The following is an 18,702-nucleotide window of genomic DNA, read 5'->3' on the forward strand; positions in this document are numbered from 1 at the left end:
GTTTCTGTGGGGCCCCTTCCTGTGAGACCAGGTATCACTCTGGGGTTCTGTCCTGTGAGAACTGGTATCACATGGGTTACATCCTGTGAGATCCAGTATGCCTGTTGTGTCCTATCCTGTGAGACCCAGTGTTTCTGTGGCGTTCCTTCCTGTGAGACCCGGGTTCCGTCTTGTGAGAACTGGTATCACATGGGTTACATCTGGTGAGATGCAGTATCCCTGTTGCGTCCTATCCTGTGAGACCCAGGGTTTCTGTGGGGTCCCTTCCTGTGAGACCCAGTATCATTCTCGGGTTCTGTCCTGTGAGATCTAGTAACCCTGTTGCGTCCTATACTGTGAGACCCAGGGTTTCCGTGGGGTCCCTTCCTGTGAGACCAGGTATCACTATGGGGTTCTGTCCTGTGAGATATGGTATCACAAGGGTTATATCCTGTGAGATCCAGTAATCCTATTGCGTTCTATCTTGTGAGACCCAGGGTTTCTGTGGGGTCCCTTCCTGTGAGACCCGGTATCACTCTGGGGTTCTGTCCTGTGAGAACTGGTATCACATAGGTTATATACTGTGAGATCCAGTATCCCTGTTGCGTCCTATCCTGTGAGACCCATGGTTTCTGTGGGGTCCCTTCCTGTGAGACCCGGTATCCATCTGAGGTTCTGTCCTGTGAGAACTGGTATCACACGGGTTATATCCTGTGAAATACAGTATCCCTGTTGTGTCATATCCTGTGAGACCCAGGGTTTCTGTGGGGTTCCTTCCTGTGAGACCAGGTATCACTCTGGGGTTCTTTCCTGTGAGAACTAGTATCACATGGGTTATATCCTGTGAAATACAGTATCCCTGTTGTGTCATATCCTGTGAGACCCAGGGTTTCTGTGGGGTTCCTTCCTGTGAGACCAGGTATCACTCTGGGGTTCTGTCCTGTGAGATCTAGTATCCAAGTTGCGTCTTATCCTTTGAGACCAAGGGTTTCTCTGGGGGCTCCCTTCCTGTGAGACCCGGTATCACTCTGGGGTTCTGTCCTGTGAGAACTGGTATCACATGGGTTATATCCTGTGAGATCTTTCTTTAGCTGAGCGTGGAGAGCGGTCGCCGGTAGCCCAAGGGGAACAGCAGGCCTGGGAAGCCCTGCCTGGGCCTCCGTGAGTGTTTTTGATTGTAAAATATATAATAATTGCTTTTCGCGCTCTGAGCGCGGTGCTTGGCCTGCTCCTGCTCCCCCCTCCCACTTCCTGGTACTCCTCTCCCTCCCCGCCTCCCTGCCCGCCCACTCCCCCCCTTCCTCTCCCTCTGCCTATAACCTCCCCCCTCCTGGGCAGCCCCAGGCCAAGGGCGACTCCTACAGTGCGGCTCCCTGTGTGTCTGCAGGTGTCCGCAGGGGACGCCAGGCGCCAGTTCCACCTGTTCTCCGTTCCCCGGCCCACCCCTCCTACTCCTGGTTACATCCGCATGGGGCCTTGCCTCACTGTATTCACAGTTGAGGTAAACTAGGGTGTTTTTTCTCCCCTCGCAGGATTCTCAAACTTAGGTGGCCCGGTACCTAATACGCATTACTGTTTGCTCTGAACTGTGGGAAAACTAGGGTGTTTTTCTCCCCTCGCAGGATTCTCAAACTTAGGTGGCCCGGTACCTAATACGCATTACTGTTTTCTCTGAACTGTGGGAAAACTAGGGTGTTTTTTCTCCCCTCACAGGATTCTCAAACTTAGGTGGCACGGTACCTAATACGCATTACTGTTTGTTCTGAACTGTGGTAAACTAGGGTGTTTTTCTCCCCTCGCAGGTTTTTCAAACTTAGGTGGCCCGGTACCTAATACGCATTACTGTTTGCTCTGAACTGTGGGAAAACTAGGGTGTTTTTTCTCCCCTCGCAGGATTCTCAAACTTAGGTGGCCCGGTACCTAATACGCATTACTGTTTGTTTGCTCTAATTGTGGTAACTTGTGCTTGCCGCTCACTTCCTGTCTGCGTACTCTCGTTTCGTCTGTCTCCCCCCCCTCCCTCCTACTCCATGGTGCTCTCCGTCTCACCTATCTTCTCTAACTGCTTCTCCATTGACTATCCTGCTCTCTTCACTAAATCTGGTAGGAAAAAGTTTAAAAAGGACATCCTGGTCTCCAACCCAGGCCTCCCTATCGCTGACACCTACACTAGTGCCTGCTCCAAGGAAACTCTCACTGACATCCTCTTTTTCGTGCCTTCGCCTGACCTATGGACCCTTCATATGGTCTCTGTGCTCTCTCCTTTTTCCTCTTCTCCCATTAATGGTGGCACCCGTTGGGATGTCCTATTGGCCCCCTTCCGCTCCTCTAAGGCCATCATTAATGCCTACGCTAATGGGACCATCTTGGTCCAAGGCCCTCAGGCCAACCTTCACCTCTTTGATAGACGCTTCCCACGCCTCATCAACTTCCTCTCCTCTCCTGCTGTCCCCCCTCCTCTATCCTTGGCTACCTTGCCTCTACCCTCCCTCCCTGCCCCCTCTCGCACTCCCTCTTCACCTCCTTCTTCTTCACCTCCGCAGGGCGTACCTCTGATCTGTACCCCTCCCCGGAAGTTCTTCAAGGAGGGCAACCTTCTCCACATTGCCACTCTAAATTCTCGCTCTGCCATCAATGATCTCCTCTGATATCTGTCACCTTCTTGAGGAACTGGACCTCGACGTCCTCAGTCTCACTGAGACTTGGTTCACTGCCAGCTCTGCCACCAGCTTTGACACACTCCTACCTGACGGTTACAAGATCATCTCCATGCCCAGGCCTAACCGTGCGGGGGGGGTGTAGCCCTTATCTTCCCTGAGTGGATTCCTGCCACTGTCACTCCTACGCAGACCTACTCCTCTTTTGAATGTCTTGTCTGCCGACTCTCTCTCTCTCCGAGCCATTCCCTTACCGTGGCTACTATCTATCGGCCACCTGGTCAAATTTCCTCCTTCCTCTCTGAGTGGGCTGACCTCTCCTCCTCACTCCTGTCCTCAACCACTCAACTCCTCTTACTTGGCGACTTCAACATCCACCTGGATGCCTCCAGTCCCCCCACTGGTCTCTTTCGTGACCTCTGCGACTCTCTCTCACTCTCTATTCTCCCGTCTGGGCCTACTCATTCTGCTGGGCACACTCTTGATGCTCTGATCTCTTCTGACCTTCCCCTCTCCGTCCCTCTCTCCACTCCTCTCTCCTGGAGTGATCACTTTCTCCTATCCTCCCACCTCACCCTCCCTACTCCACAGGCAAAGCCACCCTCTTCACTGCCACCCACCTTCTCGGTCATCCGACCCATGAAGCGTGTGTCAGTTGAGGCTTTCGCTGCTACCTTCTCGCCCCCCCCTTGCCCCTTCGGCTGACTCCCACCCTGACACAGCCCTCTCCATGCTCCACTCTGCTATATCTGTTACTCTTGATATCCTTGCCCCCGTCATGAGAATCCGCCTGAAGCCCAAAGCCAAATGTAACTCCTGGTATGACTCGGATCTCGTCACCCTTAAACCCAAGTGCAGGGTTGCCGAGAGGAAATGGCGTGCTTCATGTTCATCCTCTGACAAACTGGCCTGTCGCCTGCTCCAAAGGCAATACCGTCTCTCCGTTCTCACCAAGAAGAGAGCCCTTATCCAAGCCCGCATCTCTGCGGCATCTAACAACTCCGCCGAACTCTTTAAAATCTGCAAGGAGCTTGCCAACCCTGCTGCAGTCTCTACCTCTCCTGTCCCCTCCCAGGCCCTCTGCACTGCACCGGCCTCTCACTTCATCTCTAAAACTCAGGACATCCTGTCCTCGCTCTCCTCCTTTCACCTCCCTCCCTCCCCGCCTCTTCCTCTTGCCCTTCTGCAGTCACCCCTCCTCCCTCTTTCTCTGCTTTTCCACTTTTCTCTGCTGACGAGGTTTCCAGACAAGTCCGATCTATGAAAGTCTCGTCTAAACAGGTTCACCCCTGTTCCTCCAAAACTATCAAGGACCACATCGACTCCCTGGCTCCTGCCCTGGCTAACTTTTGCAACCACTCCTTCGCCTCTGGAGTCTTCCCTTCCCCCCTCAAGCACTCCCTTGTGCACCCTCTTCTCAAGAAACCCTCTTCCGACCCCTCCTGCCCGGCTAACTATCGCCCTATCTCCATCACTCCCTTCCTGGGCAAGCTCCTGGAGAAACTGGCCATCTCCCAGCTTAACCTCCATGCTGAATCTGTTGGTAGTCTTCATGACCATCAATCTGGCTTCAGAGCTGCCAGAAGCACGGAAACTGCTCTCCTGAACATCCGTGAAGACCTGCTCTTGAACCTTGATTCCAACACTCCGTGTGTTCTCATTCTGCTCGATCTCTCCTCTGCCTTTGACACTGTCAACCATGCTATCCTACTCAACCGTCTCAGTGAAAACCTGGGTATCACTGGTCAGGCTCTGGCGTGGCTAACCTCTTTCCTTTCAAATCGACCCTCCCAGGTCCAACTGGTGCCCTTCCTCTCCGACATCTTTTTCTCCACCTGTGGTGTCCCCCAGGGATCTAATCTCTCTCCCTGGCTGTTCAACCAGTATCTGGCACTCCTTGCCCACCGCATCGCCGCTCCTGCCCTAATTTCCAGTACTATGCGGACGATACCCAGCTCATTTTCAGGCTACCCTCAGCCTCCCCCTCTCCTTCCCTCATCTCTGACTGTCTGTCTGCTATCCAGGAATGGTGTGCCGCCAATGACCTCTGCCTTAATGCCAGTAAGACTGAGATTCTACCCATCGGTACACCCACTCCCTCCTTCCCTGCAGCTCTCTGGCCTGCCTCCCTTGGCCCCCTCCCTGCTCCTACCTGCAAGGCAAAAAACCTTGGGGTCATCTTCGACTCCACACTCTCCTTCTCTCCTCATATTTCTGACGTCTCTAAGAAGTCACACTACCAGCTGCACCTCCTCAGAGGTATTCTTCCCTTCCTCTCCTTCCCCCAGAAGCTCACTGTCTCCCGAGCCCTGGTTTCTCGAAGCTGGATTACTGTAACAGCCTCTATCTTAATCTGCCTGCCTCCACTCTCCGCCCTCTGCAACTCGTCCAGAACAGAACTGCGAGACTTGTCCTTGGCCTCAAGCCCAGGGACCGTATCTCTCCAGGACTGAAATCTCTACACTGGCTCCCAGTGGCTGCGAGGATAAAGTTCAAAACCCTCTGCATTGTCCACAAGGCCTTCTGGGGCCTGGGTCCTAAATACCTTCAACTCTCTCTTCCCAAATATCTTCCTTCCCGAGCCCTTCGCTCATCCGCCTCCAACTCCCTCAGGGTCAGCCGCTTCTCGAAGCAACAAGCTGGGGGTAGATCTCTCTCCGCGGCAGGGGCCTCCCTCTGGAACAGCCTTCCTGCCTCCCTGAAACTCGAGGAGAACCATCTCCGGTTCTGGAAGCACCTCAAAACCTTCCTCTTTGCTTCTGCTTTCTCTCTCCCTCTCCCCTGCTGAACAGCTAATATTCTTCACTGAAACTGCACTGATTCTGCAACTGGACCACTCTTAACGGCCTCGGTCCTGGGCCCAGCCACTCTCCACTTGCACTGATGCCCTGGAACCCCTCTGCACTGCGGGACTGTCTCTGTATCCCTACAGCCCCCCCCCCTTTCCCAGCACTTGTTCTGCACTTACCTTGCACTTGCCACCAGCTGGCCCTATTTATTTATTACTTTACGCCACTTACCTTGTACTGCACTTCCCCCCCTCCCCTTCCCCTTGCACCTTTCCCCCTCCCCCACCCCTGCACTTGCGCAATCTGAATGACACCTGGCCTAGTAGGATCGTTGTCTGTCTCCCCTTGTTCCTCCCCTCCCCGCCTCGTCGCGCCTTGAAACACCTGTGTATAGGCGCGTTACAAATGCCATATCATATCATATCATATATCCTGTGAAATCCAGTATCCCTGTTGTGTCATATCCTGTGAGACCCAGGGTTTCTGTGGGGTCCCTTCCTGTGAGACCAGGTATCACTCCAGAGTTCTGTCCTGTGAGATTCAGTATCCCCGTTGTGTTCTATCTTGTGAGACCCAGGGTTTCTGTGGGGTCCCTTCCTGTGAGACCCGGTATCACTCTGGGGTTCTGTCCTGTGAGAACTGGTATCACATGGGTTATGTCTGGTGAGATCCAATATCCCTGTTGCATCGTATCCTGTGAGACCCAGGGTTTCTGTGGGGTCCCTTATGTGAGACCCGGTATCCATCTGAGGTTCTGTCCTGTGAGAACTGGTATCACACGGGTTATATCCTGTGTGATCCAGTATCCCTGTTGCGTGCTATCCCTTGAGACCCAGGGTTTCTGTGGGGTCTCTTCCTGTGAGACCCGGTATCACTCTGGGGTTCTGTCCTTCTAGAACTGGTATCACATGGGTTGTATCCTGTGAAATCCAGTATCCCTGTTGTGTCATATCCTGTGAGACCCAGGGTTTCTGTCGGGTCCCTTCCTGTGGGACCCGGTTTCACTCTGGGGTTCTGTCCTGTGAGAACTGGTATCACATGGGTTATATCCTGTGAAATCCAGTATCCCCGTTGTGTCAGGTCCTGTGAGACCCAGGGTTTCTGTGGGGTCCCTTCCTGTGAGACCCGGCATCACTCTGGGGTTCTGTCCTGTGAGAACTGGTATCACATAGGTTATATACTCTGAGATCCAGTATCCCTGTTGCGTCCTATCCTGTGAGACCCAGGGTTTCTGTGGGGTCCCTTCCTGTGAGACCCGGTATCCTTCTAAGGTTCTGTCCTGTGAGAACTGTTATCACACAGGTTATGTCCTGTGTGATCCAGTATCCCTGTTGAGTCCTATCCCTTGAGACCCAGGGTTTCTGTGGGGTCCTTTCCTGTGAGACCAGGTATCACTCTGGGGTTCTGTCCTGTGAGAACTGGTATCACATGGGTTGTATCCTGTGAGATCCAGTATCCCTGTTCCATCTTATCTTGTGAGACCCAAGGTTTCTGTGGGTCCCTTCCTGTGAGACCCAGTAGCACGCTGGGGTTCTGTCCTGTGAGAACTGGTATCACATGGGTTATATCCTGTGAGATCCAGTATCCCAGTTGCGTCCTATCTTGTGCGCTAAAATTGACAGAATCCTCTGTAATTGGCGTGCACAATTAGAATCTTTGAGGAAAGTTACTACTGCAATTTCATTATTACTTGCACATGAGTTTAATAGGTAACCCATACCTTGTGTTGGTCATTGTACCAAGATCTGGCATATGTCAAGTCACTCGAATCATACAGCTTGTGGTTCCTGGCCACATACACTCTCTAATGCCTCTAATGCCAACATTTACCAACTGGTGCACGTGCAAATGTTTTGCCATGTGTTAAGGTGGATTTCTAAACTCTGGCCTGGTGGCCAGACGTTTAGGAGATCACCCCTGGTTTAGTTAAACAGGGGAGCCTTCTGGACAAGCCCGAAGTTTAGGAGGTCACCCTCGGTTTAGTGAAACAGTGGAGCCTTCTGGACAAGCCCGACCAATCTAGGTAGCTTGGCAGGTGGTCAAGACTAAGTCTCAGGAGAGGTGAGAGTAATTGGAGGCCCACAATGAGCACACACAGCAACAAACCACAGATTACTCTTAGACAAGTGTATATGAAAAATATCTATACATTTATTGTTCGCCAGATCAATAGACACTAGTAAACTTTAGTTTCCTAATGCGACACAGAAGAAACACACATCCACAACCTGTGAAGAGAGGGTTGAGTTAACACACTAGGCGCATTAAGCATTTCTTCAGAATCGTTCCCTAACTTTGGAGTCCAGCCCTAAAAAGAGGGGAGCCTTGTGCTCAACAGTATAGCTATATGTAAAACCGCACTATCACACAAACAGCACTAAAATCGGGGCTTCTTGGGAGGGCTTTTGCAGGTCAGGAAGGGGCTTAAGGCGATGAAGAATTGGTTCCCACTATTCGAGTAGGATCTGCCCTTGACGGCAGAGCAGTTTTCAAAAGGCGAGAATAGCTAGGGAGCGCAGGCTAACCCAGCCAACTTTGAATACCTTTTAAGGGGTATTCGTGCGTAAAAGTGATCAGTTGTGCCAGAGGGCCACCAGTAAGTGATGTAAGTACCCACCGACCCTCGGCACAGTCTGGACCAAACATTGCCAGTTTAGTCGAGGTCGCTAGTAGGTTCGAGTCCTGAAGTTTAGTGGTGCTCTGGCTCTCAGCAGTTGTGGGGTAGAACGATCGTCTGTGACGGAACAGTTGCTTTTTCCCAGCTTCCGAAGGAGGTATGAAGAAAATTCCAGTGCATCAGGCTTCAGGGCGCAGGAGAGCAAAACAGCAAGGCACCTATAGCGACCGTCACCAACAGCTAGTGACGCGGGAATCACAGATGCAGTCAGTGTTACGCACTCTCCTAATTCGGGATCTAGAGGAGCTAGGCCTGCACAATTTTGCGGGATAATGCACAGGACCACAAGCAAATGATGTCACAAGTCTCGGGTGCAACTTCGAGACGGCAGCAGTTCTGCGGAATACCCATAGGTAAAGCTGGACAGTTCACTGGATGGCCCAGGAACACTTCCAAAAGGACTTGTTCGGTGGGTAAGCAGGGGGCGCTGATAGTAGTTGTTCCCACTACTCCAAAGGGGTGAAGTGCCTTGGCAAAAAAGAAAGAAGGGGACCAACAGGACAGCAGAGGGGGAAGGGTGCCAGAACCTTCCAAAGCATCTCCGGTGGTTTCACAAGTCTGTTTCTCCATGCAAGAGGCTTGGCTCCTTCGGTAATTCAGTGAAAACTCTGGTGATTGACCTGGAATGGATGCAGAGTCCCTTCTCTTATCCAAGATTAACTTTGTGCCAAAATCGAGGACTTCCAAACGACGATCTGCTCTCATGCAGGCATCCCAGCCATGGTCCAATCAAGGTCCACAGAGGTCTCAGTTATTCAGGCACTCCAGACATTCGGGCACCAGTAGTGTGGATTAGGACCACACAGTCCAACCCGCTTCCTGTGCACACACAAGTGACAGGCAGAAGCTTGAGAAAGAGATCAGTTTTCGTGGGAGGCTGCATGCCCAAATAAGGAAAACCGGGTTACTCAACATGGGTGAAGGCAAGGGACAAAATGGCCAGGGGACAGAATAAAAGACTTTGTGGCTCAGCCATTTTTTTCGGGCCTGGCCACAGTCTTGAACCAAAAGCGGTAAACGCAATATGATTCCGTAAAAAGAAGTAAACCATTTATGAAAAGTAACTGCTGCCACAGGTTCATCCCAGGCACACTCGTACATTACCAAAAAATCCTTTCATGGTGCCTAGGATCATAAAACAAACAGGACCCCAGTGCACGGTACTGAAAGGTACATTGGGCACTGTTCAAAAGTTACCAAGAAATGGCAACATAGTCAAAGACTAAGGGAAACATAGGACATTTTCCTTTAAGATCAAGACTTTTCCCCAATGTTTCAAGGTCTCCTGGGAGTTTGCTGTAACTCACAATCCTCACCGATGTGTAACAGAGTTAATGAGTGGAGGTCTTGGGTTCCACGGAACGCTGCTCCATTTTGAAAGAATAGTGAACTGTCCTAGCAGGACAAGATGGGAGCATATCTAGACTTATAAAGAGGCAAGCAGGCACGAGCCAGAAATAAATAAAAAGCATTTCTATGGCAATGTGCATTGGAAACAAGCACGTAAGGGGACTGGAAACTGCATATATGGTAACTAAAAAGATTGCTCAAGCCCTGGATTAACAAGGAATCCAAGACCTCCACTCATTAACACTGTTACAAATCAGTGAGGATTGTGAGTTACAATGTCCTCCTAACCTCGCTCAAATGGAAAATCAGAGCCTCCCTGATCAAGCTGCAATGTCCTTGTAACCTCGCTCGACTGGATCATCAATGCCTGCCAGATCAAAGTGCAATATCCTCCTGACCTCGCTCGACTGAATGATCGGAGCCTGCCAGAGCAAGCTGCAACGTCCTCCTGATCTTGCTCCACTGGATCATCAGAGCCTGTCAGATCAATCTGCACTGTCTGCCTGACCTTGCTTGACTGAATCATCAGAAGCCTGCCAGATCAAGATGCAATGTCTTCCTGCTCTCACTCTACTGGATCATCAATACCTGCCAGATCAAGCTGCAATGTCCTCCTGACCTCACTCGACTGGATCATCAATGCCTGCCAGATCAAGATGCAATGTCCTCCTGACCTCACTCGACTGGAAAATCAGAGCCTGCCAGATCAAGCTGCAATGTCCTCCTGACCTCACTCGACTGGATCATCAATACCTGCCAGATCAAGCTGCAATGTCCTCCTGACCTCACTCGACTGGATCATCAATGCCTGCCAGATCAAGATGCAATGTCCTCCTGACCTCACTCGACTGGAAAATCAGAGCCTGCCAGATCAAGCTGCAATGTCCTCCTGACCTCACTCGACTGGATCATCAATACCTGCCAGATCAAGCTGCAATGTCCTCCTGACCTCACTCGACTGGATCATCAATACCTGCCAGATCAAGCTGCAATGTCCTCCTGACCTCACTCGACTGGATCATCAATGCCTGCCAGATCAAGCTGCAATGTCCTCCTGACCTCACTCGACTGGATCATCAATGCCTGCCAGATCAAGATGCAATGTCCACCAGACCTCGCTCGACATGTTTCTGCTCCAAGGCCCATTATTTTGCAAGGGGATCTCAGAGGAAGTCAAACTTGTACTAAAATGAGACATCATGTAAATCCATTTGTTTGCATACTTGGAGATGACAAGCCTGTGAATTCTGGCACTTGATGTCCTGAATGTAAAAAGGGAAATGCAAAAGTACAAGGTCTAGAATGCAAAGAATATACTCGGGACTGTATGACATGCCCACCCATGCAGATGGGGAAACCTGAGTACTCTACCCAAACCAAAGAAAGTCAGGTTTTTAAGAGGCTCACAGCGTGTGAGGAAAGCAATATAGCAACACTGGAAGACATCTGCAGACCCAAATGCAGACAGCTGGATTATTACATTGATAACTCAAGCAATCGAAAAACCCAGGAGTGATATGAGACTCTTTCTTGGATATGTGCGGCTAGACCCTATGACTAAGTCAACAGGGAGTGATTTATGGATCTCATGGTTCACCTTACCTAGGTGAACTTGTCTCCCTGCCATCACCACCCGCTCACCCCTTTTGTCACTTTGTCCTGCAATTACTGGTTCTTGGCATCTACTGTAGACTTGTACTATGCTGTGACCACCATGAGTCGGTAAGAATCGTATGTCAATTACATGTCCTCAATCACTTGTTTATTTGATACCTGATATCATTTTTATGCTATTGTTATTACTCTGGCCAACTATCGGCCCATCCCGCATCTACCATTACTCGGGGAAGTGATTGAGAACGTCGCTATCCACTTGCACCAAAGGATCCCTCAGCACAATATGCTACAGGACTAACAATCCTGATTCCAACCAGGATGCAGCACAGAGACTGCTACCACCCAAGTAAGTTAAATGACAGGCTACACACCCTACACAGGAGACCCCTGCGTACTCATCTTACTCGACCTCTCGGCTGCCTTTGATGATCAATAAGCGCAACTCAACATCCTCACCAAGTGCCGGGGTTTCTTCTATGGATCAGTCCTGGAGCTGTTTACCTCCTTCCTCTCAAGCTCCGACCAACTCCTCCAGATAAACCCCCACAGATCCCAGCCCTGCCCGGCAACCTTCAGAGTTGCAAAAGGCCGGACATCTTTACCCTCTACATGAAACCCCTGGGGTAACTCCTTACCAGCACTGACATCGGGATACACCAACGCACAGATCAGGCGCAGCCAGCCCTACAGATTAGGGCTGTATCGCCCACTTCTACTCACAAAAAAAATGGCAAATACTGCCAAAAAATACAAACAGGGAGTACAAATACTCCCAACAAATTAGAAAACGGACACATAGGAGCTGGTCTCGTAGCTTGTACCCACAAACCTCAATGAGCATAGTTGGACCAGTTGTACAGGCAGTGCTACATGACCAAACTCCTATTATCACTGCCTGGTATGAAGCTGCAAACATGTATCTTTGCCTATGAATAACTAGGCGCAAAGAAATATTTATGACTAATACATTTGTTTTATAGTTAAAACATATTTTTACTCGCTTACGAAAAATACTCGGGCGTGGGGCTTACTTTTTTACTCCCTAAAAATTCATTTTACTCCCAACTTTGAAAAATAGGGAGCAAAATACTTCAGCTTATCTGGAGCACTGTGTGCAGCTGTACCTAAAGATGTATTGTCTGCCTGTCGCTCATCCATGCCTGGATGTCAAGCACCTACCTGGATGTCAAGCACCTGCCTGGATGTCAAGCACCTGCCTAGATGTCAAGCACCTGCCTGGATGTCAAGCACCTACCTGGATGTCAAGCACCTGCCTAGATGCCAAGCACCTGCCTGGATGTCAAGCACCTGCCTGGATGTTAAGCACCTATCTAGATTTCAAGCACCTGCCTGGATGTTAAGCACCTACCTGAAGCTCAAACTGACAAAGACAAAATCCCTTTGTCCTTGAAACCACACCAAGCATGTCCAAGTCCAGAATGAGCTGACTGACACAAAGCTCGATGGATTCCCAACTCAACTCTCTCCCAGTGCAAAATCTCTCAGCTTTACTATCGACTGTGACCACTAATTCAAGACGCACGTCGCGTCGGCAGGAAGACCCAAGCAGCATGGCACTAGCGTGCGCTCCTCTGCAAACTCAAGCCTTTCCCTCCCTGCCGCGAGGTTTAGACAACACCTGTGCACAGGAGTCCCAGATGCCACGGTGCTTCTTCTGAAAGCCGTCACGCGCACTCCACCACTCATCACAGAACGGACAAAATTCCACTAGATCACCTCCATCCTAAAATCGCGGCTCTTTGTGTAAACCTGAGCGTGGACCCCTGACTGAGACGCCCCCTATGTGTAACAGCTCCTTCATGCCCGCGGGTTAAGTGCGCTTCATAAATTGAAAAAGAAATTAATAAAATAAATACATCCTCGAGGAGCTGCACTGGCTTCCCTGTCAAGCCAGCATCACGTGCGAGACAGCAGGCATCCACTACCAAGCACCACTTGCACTGGCCGTAAAATTCACCTTCTCCAGAGGCCAGCGCACCACCAGAAGTGGCAACATCGCCAGGCTGGAAAAAAAGAAACTGCAAGGGAGAAAAACAGGAAACAGGCCTTGACTGACCCCCTCCAACCTACACTGAAGACCCCACTTTTCAAAAAACATCTCACCAATCGCACCACTCAAATCTAATTCTCCCCCACTTCCTCTGTTGCTACCCCTGCACCCTCACTTGTAACTACCTGGGTGCATACCCAGCACCCCTTCATGTGCATCGCTCCAGTGCGCCCCCGCTAGGCTCAGGCTTTGTAGATCCCATGCCTTCGCACAGTCTCACCGCCTTGAGGTTGTATGCATATGTCTATTCTAAGGTTATACTCAAACATCAGCAGGTTAGCAATGAAACATGGGGAGCTGTGTATTCCCAATCTTAGGGGCTCACTTTAAAGGGACCCTTGCAACACATCTTTGCAGCTGGGCAACCCTTCCCTTGCACTCATCAGACACCATCTACACTGGTCTTACTTCAACCTGTGTGTGAGTGTATGGAGCGTTGAGATATGAGCCTTTTATATAGGACAGATCACTCTGGAGCCCCAAGTGACAGGAAGAACTGTCCTGGGTTCACAGGTTCAGGTAAGTACATTAGGAAATGAGTACAGCACATGTAGGTCAAGTTTATACTTAGTGAAGCATCCACCGGTTCCCCCCACTCACACAAGCTCCAGGTCCCCACTGACACTAGGTGGAATCCCCAGGAGTCTTACAGCACAACATTCCACATCAAGCCCAACGCTCCACACACCGTGTAGATCACAACAAAGAGCCCGTTCCACCAGGGGGTCAATGGCGGTGCCTTGAGCTGACCGATGGTTCAACTCTTGCTTCCAGGCAGCGTGCCAGCCTGGCATTCCGTTTTTTAAAAACTTTGGCTCCAGAGAACGTGCAATGTGAAAGCCCTCCGCTTCAGCTACTGGGGGGGGAGGGGGGAGCCCGGCATGGCAGGTGTCCTGGGGGTGAACATGGTGGGCATGAAACTAGCTCAAGATTGTGGGCTGCTTCCCAAGCAGTTAATGTACCTTCAAAGCGTCAAGGGGTGTCAAGCATTAGGGCCAGGCCCTAGTACCTCCCATCACATGGTTGGCGTTGCGCCATGCCAGGTCATGCCCGGCCTCGGGTAGGTGCTTCCTTCCAGGTCTCTCTCAGGGAGTGTGGAGAGACTGGGTTGGGATCATGTCTGTCTTGGGAAGGAGGGTGGTAGAAGGATTGGTGAGGAGTGGCCCGCACTTCCTCTGCACTCACTCTGTGTTCTCTTTCTCCCATGACTACAGGGAAGAAGCCTGCGTCCTGGTGCACGGAGGGGAGGGCCTGGACACCACCCTGCTGGTGACGGCTCTCGCCCAACTCATCCTCGACCCTGAGAGCAGGACCATCGCAGGATTCCAGGCCCTGATCGAGCGTGAGTGGCTGCAGGTAAGTACCTCCTGCGGCGGGTACATGGCACAGTCCTTGCCTGGGCGCCAGGGCACTGATGCCAGAATGTCTTCTGGCAAGACTGCTTGACAGCAGAATCAGCCAATCACTTAAGGAGGGGCACCATGCATCATGTTGCTGTTAAAACATTGAAGTAATGATCAGAGGCACATTGGCACATAGAAATGTTACATATAAATATGTAAATGAGCCCTCAAAATGACTCAGCTGTTTCCAGGTCGGTTCACCATGGCGTACTGAGCCACCAGCAGCTGCCTCCAGTACTGTGCCTGGATCTAGTGATATCACAGCCATTTCCCGCCGAGACAGCAAGACACAGATACGATCCTTCCTTTTATTTATTTATTTTATTTTGTATTTGTAGAGCGCACTACAGCCCACAGGCAACGAGGCGCTTTAGGACGTTTAAGGAGGCTTGTTTGCGGGTTACAATAGGCGGCCCAAGAAAGTAGGCTTAGATACATTTGTTAGGTTACAGTTGTTACACTTTGAAACGTTACAGTTGTTCACTCATACTCTTATCCAGGAAACAGAATGCAAAACAGATAGATTTCATATACATGGTGACAACGCCTGTGACCAATTGGACATGAGCACATTGGCTAATTCATCCTTGCTGATCACGGCAGCGCACCTGACCAAACTACAGACACGGCCCTCCGCCAAGCATGCACCACTGTGACTGACCCCAAGCACAGTTACCAAGCAGCCCAGATCCCTCCTGGATTGTGATTCAAGTCTACAGTATCACACAGCCCCGCTACAGAAGGATTTGCTGCGACCAGCACCGCTGCGCATCGATGAGCGTAATTCACTTCACCCACCCTTGCCACCCCTGACCTGAGCACAAGGTCGACACAATCCTGAGGACCGGAAGAAGGCACCACATTTGGGAGCCGAACGTCCAAAGACATGGCTCCACGGCAGCCCGTCCACAATAAATTCAGGGAATCCCACTCCCGACGTAGACCTAGGATTGGTCAATATTGTTTTGCTGCAGCTAGACCTATACTAGGCTGGGTCTTTTTTGAGGACACACACTATTCCTTTCTCCACAAAGATATCGTTGTTAGCTTATAGCCCCAAGATTATGTTGATTTTGGACGTGTGTTTGTTCACTGTGGTACTCAATTGTATTTTGTTTAAATATGGAGTTTTAAATCGTTGGTTTTCTAAAAATATTGTTTACTAACATTATGAGACTTATGCTCTATATCACTTGTTTAAACATGTAAACCACGATGTATCCCCTTAAATTTTTTACATCCAGGACTGAAAAAGATGAGAAAAATATGTGATAAATCTTAGACTATAGCCAATGAAACCAGGCTGGTTTAACCTTGCAATTGTTACAGACCGCTTGATTTCTTTGCTCTTACTTTGCTCTGTTACATCTACCCCAGACCATAGTACAGGGTCTTTGGCAAGTATTTCAATGCCAATACATCCTTTATGAATAGGAAATCATACACAACTAACAGTGTGATCAAATCAATACTGGCGGCTACCTCTCTTGTGTTATACAACTCTTGCTCCCAGGCAGTGTGCCAACCTGGCGTTCCTTGGCTCCAGAGAACGTGCAATATGAATGCCCTCCGCATTAGCTATTGGGGAGGCTGCGCCTAGCATGGCCGGTGTCCTGGGGGCGACCATGGTGGGCATGGAACTAGCTGGGGTCATTAATGTAAAGCGTCACTAAAGATTGTGGGCTGATAAATGAGCCCTCAAAATGACTCCTTAGGGCGGCCATTTTAGGAAAAACTACAAAGTAAAAAGAATAGATTGGGATGAAGTGAAGCGGCCTCAACTTGGTGAATGACGTAATACAATGGCCTTCTGGGTAATGCAGTGATACAGTGAAAGCCTGTGTTACCTTCAGGCAGGACAAAGCCTCAAAAGAACACTGTCCAGTCATCCTTCAAGTGGTGTTACTTTGCAACCATTGCTGCACAGCGGCAAAGAGTCATTATAAAATGGATGCCCACACAGTCAATTTGAGGGCTTGTTTACATATAATATTCGGTTGCTCTTCTCCCAGGTGATGATCCACTCTTATCAGCCACTTGCTCTTACTTTACTTTATTTGTACTTATTTAATATACCTTTAGCCCAGCCGACTTTGTATATATGCACGTCATTACAGTATAAAACATTATTGCACAGCAGAGGCGTTGCTAGGGGGGGGCTAAGGGGGCTATAGCCCCTGGTCTTTTGGTTGTAGCCCCGGACAGAATCTCAGGAGCTACAACCAAAATGCTAGCTAGCCCCCAGTCCCGACAGTTCTGACATTAGCGTAGCCCCGGGTCTTTTCCAGACCTAGCAACACCCCTGCTGCACAGACATCAGTACTTAAGACAGTCAACCCGTGGCATTACACTTCGTCAAGCGGACACATTCACTATTCGTTAAAAACGAACCTTAATCAACAACCTACATCATCACTTTAACAATATAAATAGTTAATCAATATACACCTTTTAAAATATTAAAACGTCTTTAAAACTTTAGAATAGCATGTCTCTCTGCAGGTCTTCTAATATCGCTTGACATTGCATACAACATCTCACCTGGAAATGCATCAAGTTAATGTTCTTTTTGCCATGGATTAACTGTCGCAATTGGGTCCCACTTATTGTTAATCTGCTCTGATATAATTCAAGCTTTCACATTCAGTTAATAAGTGCTCGAAACTTTCAACTGTATTATTACCACATAACCCACATAACCGTGCAGCCCGACTTATGTGAAGCTGTGCACCCATCGAGGCAAGCACCGCACATCTATTAAATTTCATCAATAGATACTGTCTGGCTATCCCATTACTAGTATAGGCCATCGCGTACATCAGCAATAAGTCTCGCGTCATAATGTAAGATATAGTTCGACCGCTGTTACCATTAGTTGCTGGGTTAATTAGGTCCATTTCATAACTGTAGGACGTTGTTTTCTCTTTCATCCAATGTTTACTTGGACCACAATTAGAAACATGTTGTTCTCTTCTAAAGCCTCTAAACCATGGTGTATGGATCTTCCAGACTTTAGCAATAGTACCCATATACTCAAATGATTCTATTAGTGCGTATGCTTTCAGAGAGCTCTCTATAACAGTACCATTGTTTAACAATAATAACTTTTCATACCATAGGCTTACTCTTGATATGTTCTTAACTTTGAACTCTAAGCGGAGGAATTCGACTGGCAGACTCCTAGCTTACGTGGAACAATATTCTCAGCATTTTGCTTCAACACTGTTAATTTCCTCTATTAGATTGTGACCCCGCACTTCCACCCCATACATGAGGACCGGAGTGATTTTCGCTGAATACATCAACAATACTGTTTGTATTGAAATTCCCCCGTTGCGGCGAATGAATGCACTTCTTGCATTGATTATTTTCAGGCATTTATCTTTGATATCATTCCAGGGGCTTCCAGGTTAGACTTTCCTCGACTGCGTCACCTGGGCATTTGTATTGTTTTACCCATTCCATTGGCAGAGAGTCATATATCCATTGATACACAGGCCCTGCCCAATGCCATCTACCTCTAAAAGACATTGTTTGGGATTTATTAATATTGACTATGAGCCATTATCCTTTGTGCAGTTATCAAGACATTCCAACAGGGTCTGCAGAACGACCTGCGTTTGATCTGACAACAGCAGGTCATCTGCATAACCTAACCAATTTATATACTGGTTGCCTATCTTAACTGGGCAAGACCTAGATTTTAGAAATTTAGAAATGCTCCTGGCAGGTCAGCTAAATGTAGGTTAAACAAGGTTGCAGCCAGGATGCAACCCTGTTTAACTCCTCAGCTAGTCGGAAGAGATTCAGATAGTTTACCCTGAATGTTCAGTCAAATGTTTATGCTAGTATCACGATAGAGCAGGGTATTCATGTGCAAGAGTCCACCAGGAATACCCCTTATCCAATAGCTTAGACCACAGCCTATTGCACATGACAGTATAAAAGGCTGTGCTGAAATCAATGTACGCTCCGTATAAAGCCGATTGTTTTATTTGATTCATATATTCGACGGCTGACACCAATATCAATGAGTTATGGGTAATATTGGAGTTTGATCTGAATCCTATTTGATTTGGAGGGAGAATCTTATTGGTGGAGATCCATTCAGTTAGATCGATCAGTATAATTTTTTCGAACAGTTTTGAACTTAACAGGA

The 18,702-nt window shown here is 49.1% G+C and overlaps 1 protein-coding gene across 4 annotated transcripts in view; it reads left to right on the forward strand.

Moving 5' to 3' along the window:
* Nucleotides 1-18,702, forward strand: part of LOC138503040 (myotubularin-related protein 9-like) — a 564,386-nt gene that overhangs the window by 466,200 nt on the left and 79,484 nt on the right. For all 4 annotated transcript variants that reach the window (XM_069622476.1, XM_069622479.1, XM_069622478.1 and 1 more), the window contains one exon: nt 14,355-14,496. In XM_069622476.1, coding sequence (XP_069478577.1) covers nt 14,355-14,496 — 142 coding nt within the window. The remainder of the gene's footprint in view (nt 1-14,354; nt 14,497-18,702) is intronic.

This window comes from Ambystoma mexicanum, chromosome 11 (genome assembly GCF_040938575.1).
Source record: "Ambystoma mexicanum isolate Mex_15411 chromosome 11, UKY_AmexF1_1, whole genome shotgun sequence".
Taxonomy (NCBI): Eukaryota; Metazoa; Chordata; class Amphibia; order Caudata; family Ambystomatidae; genus Ambystoma; species Ambystoma mexicanum.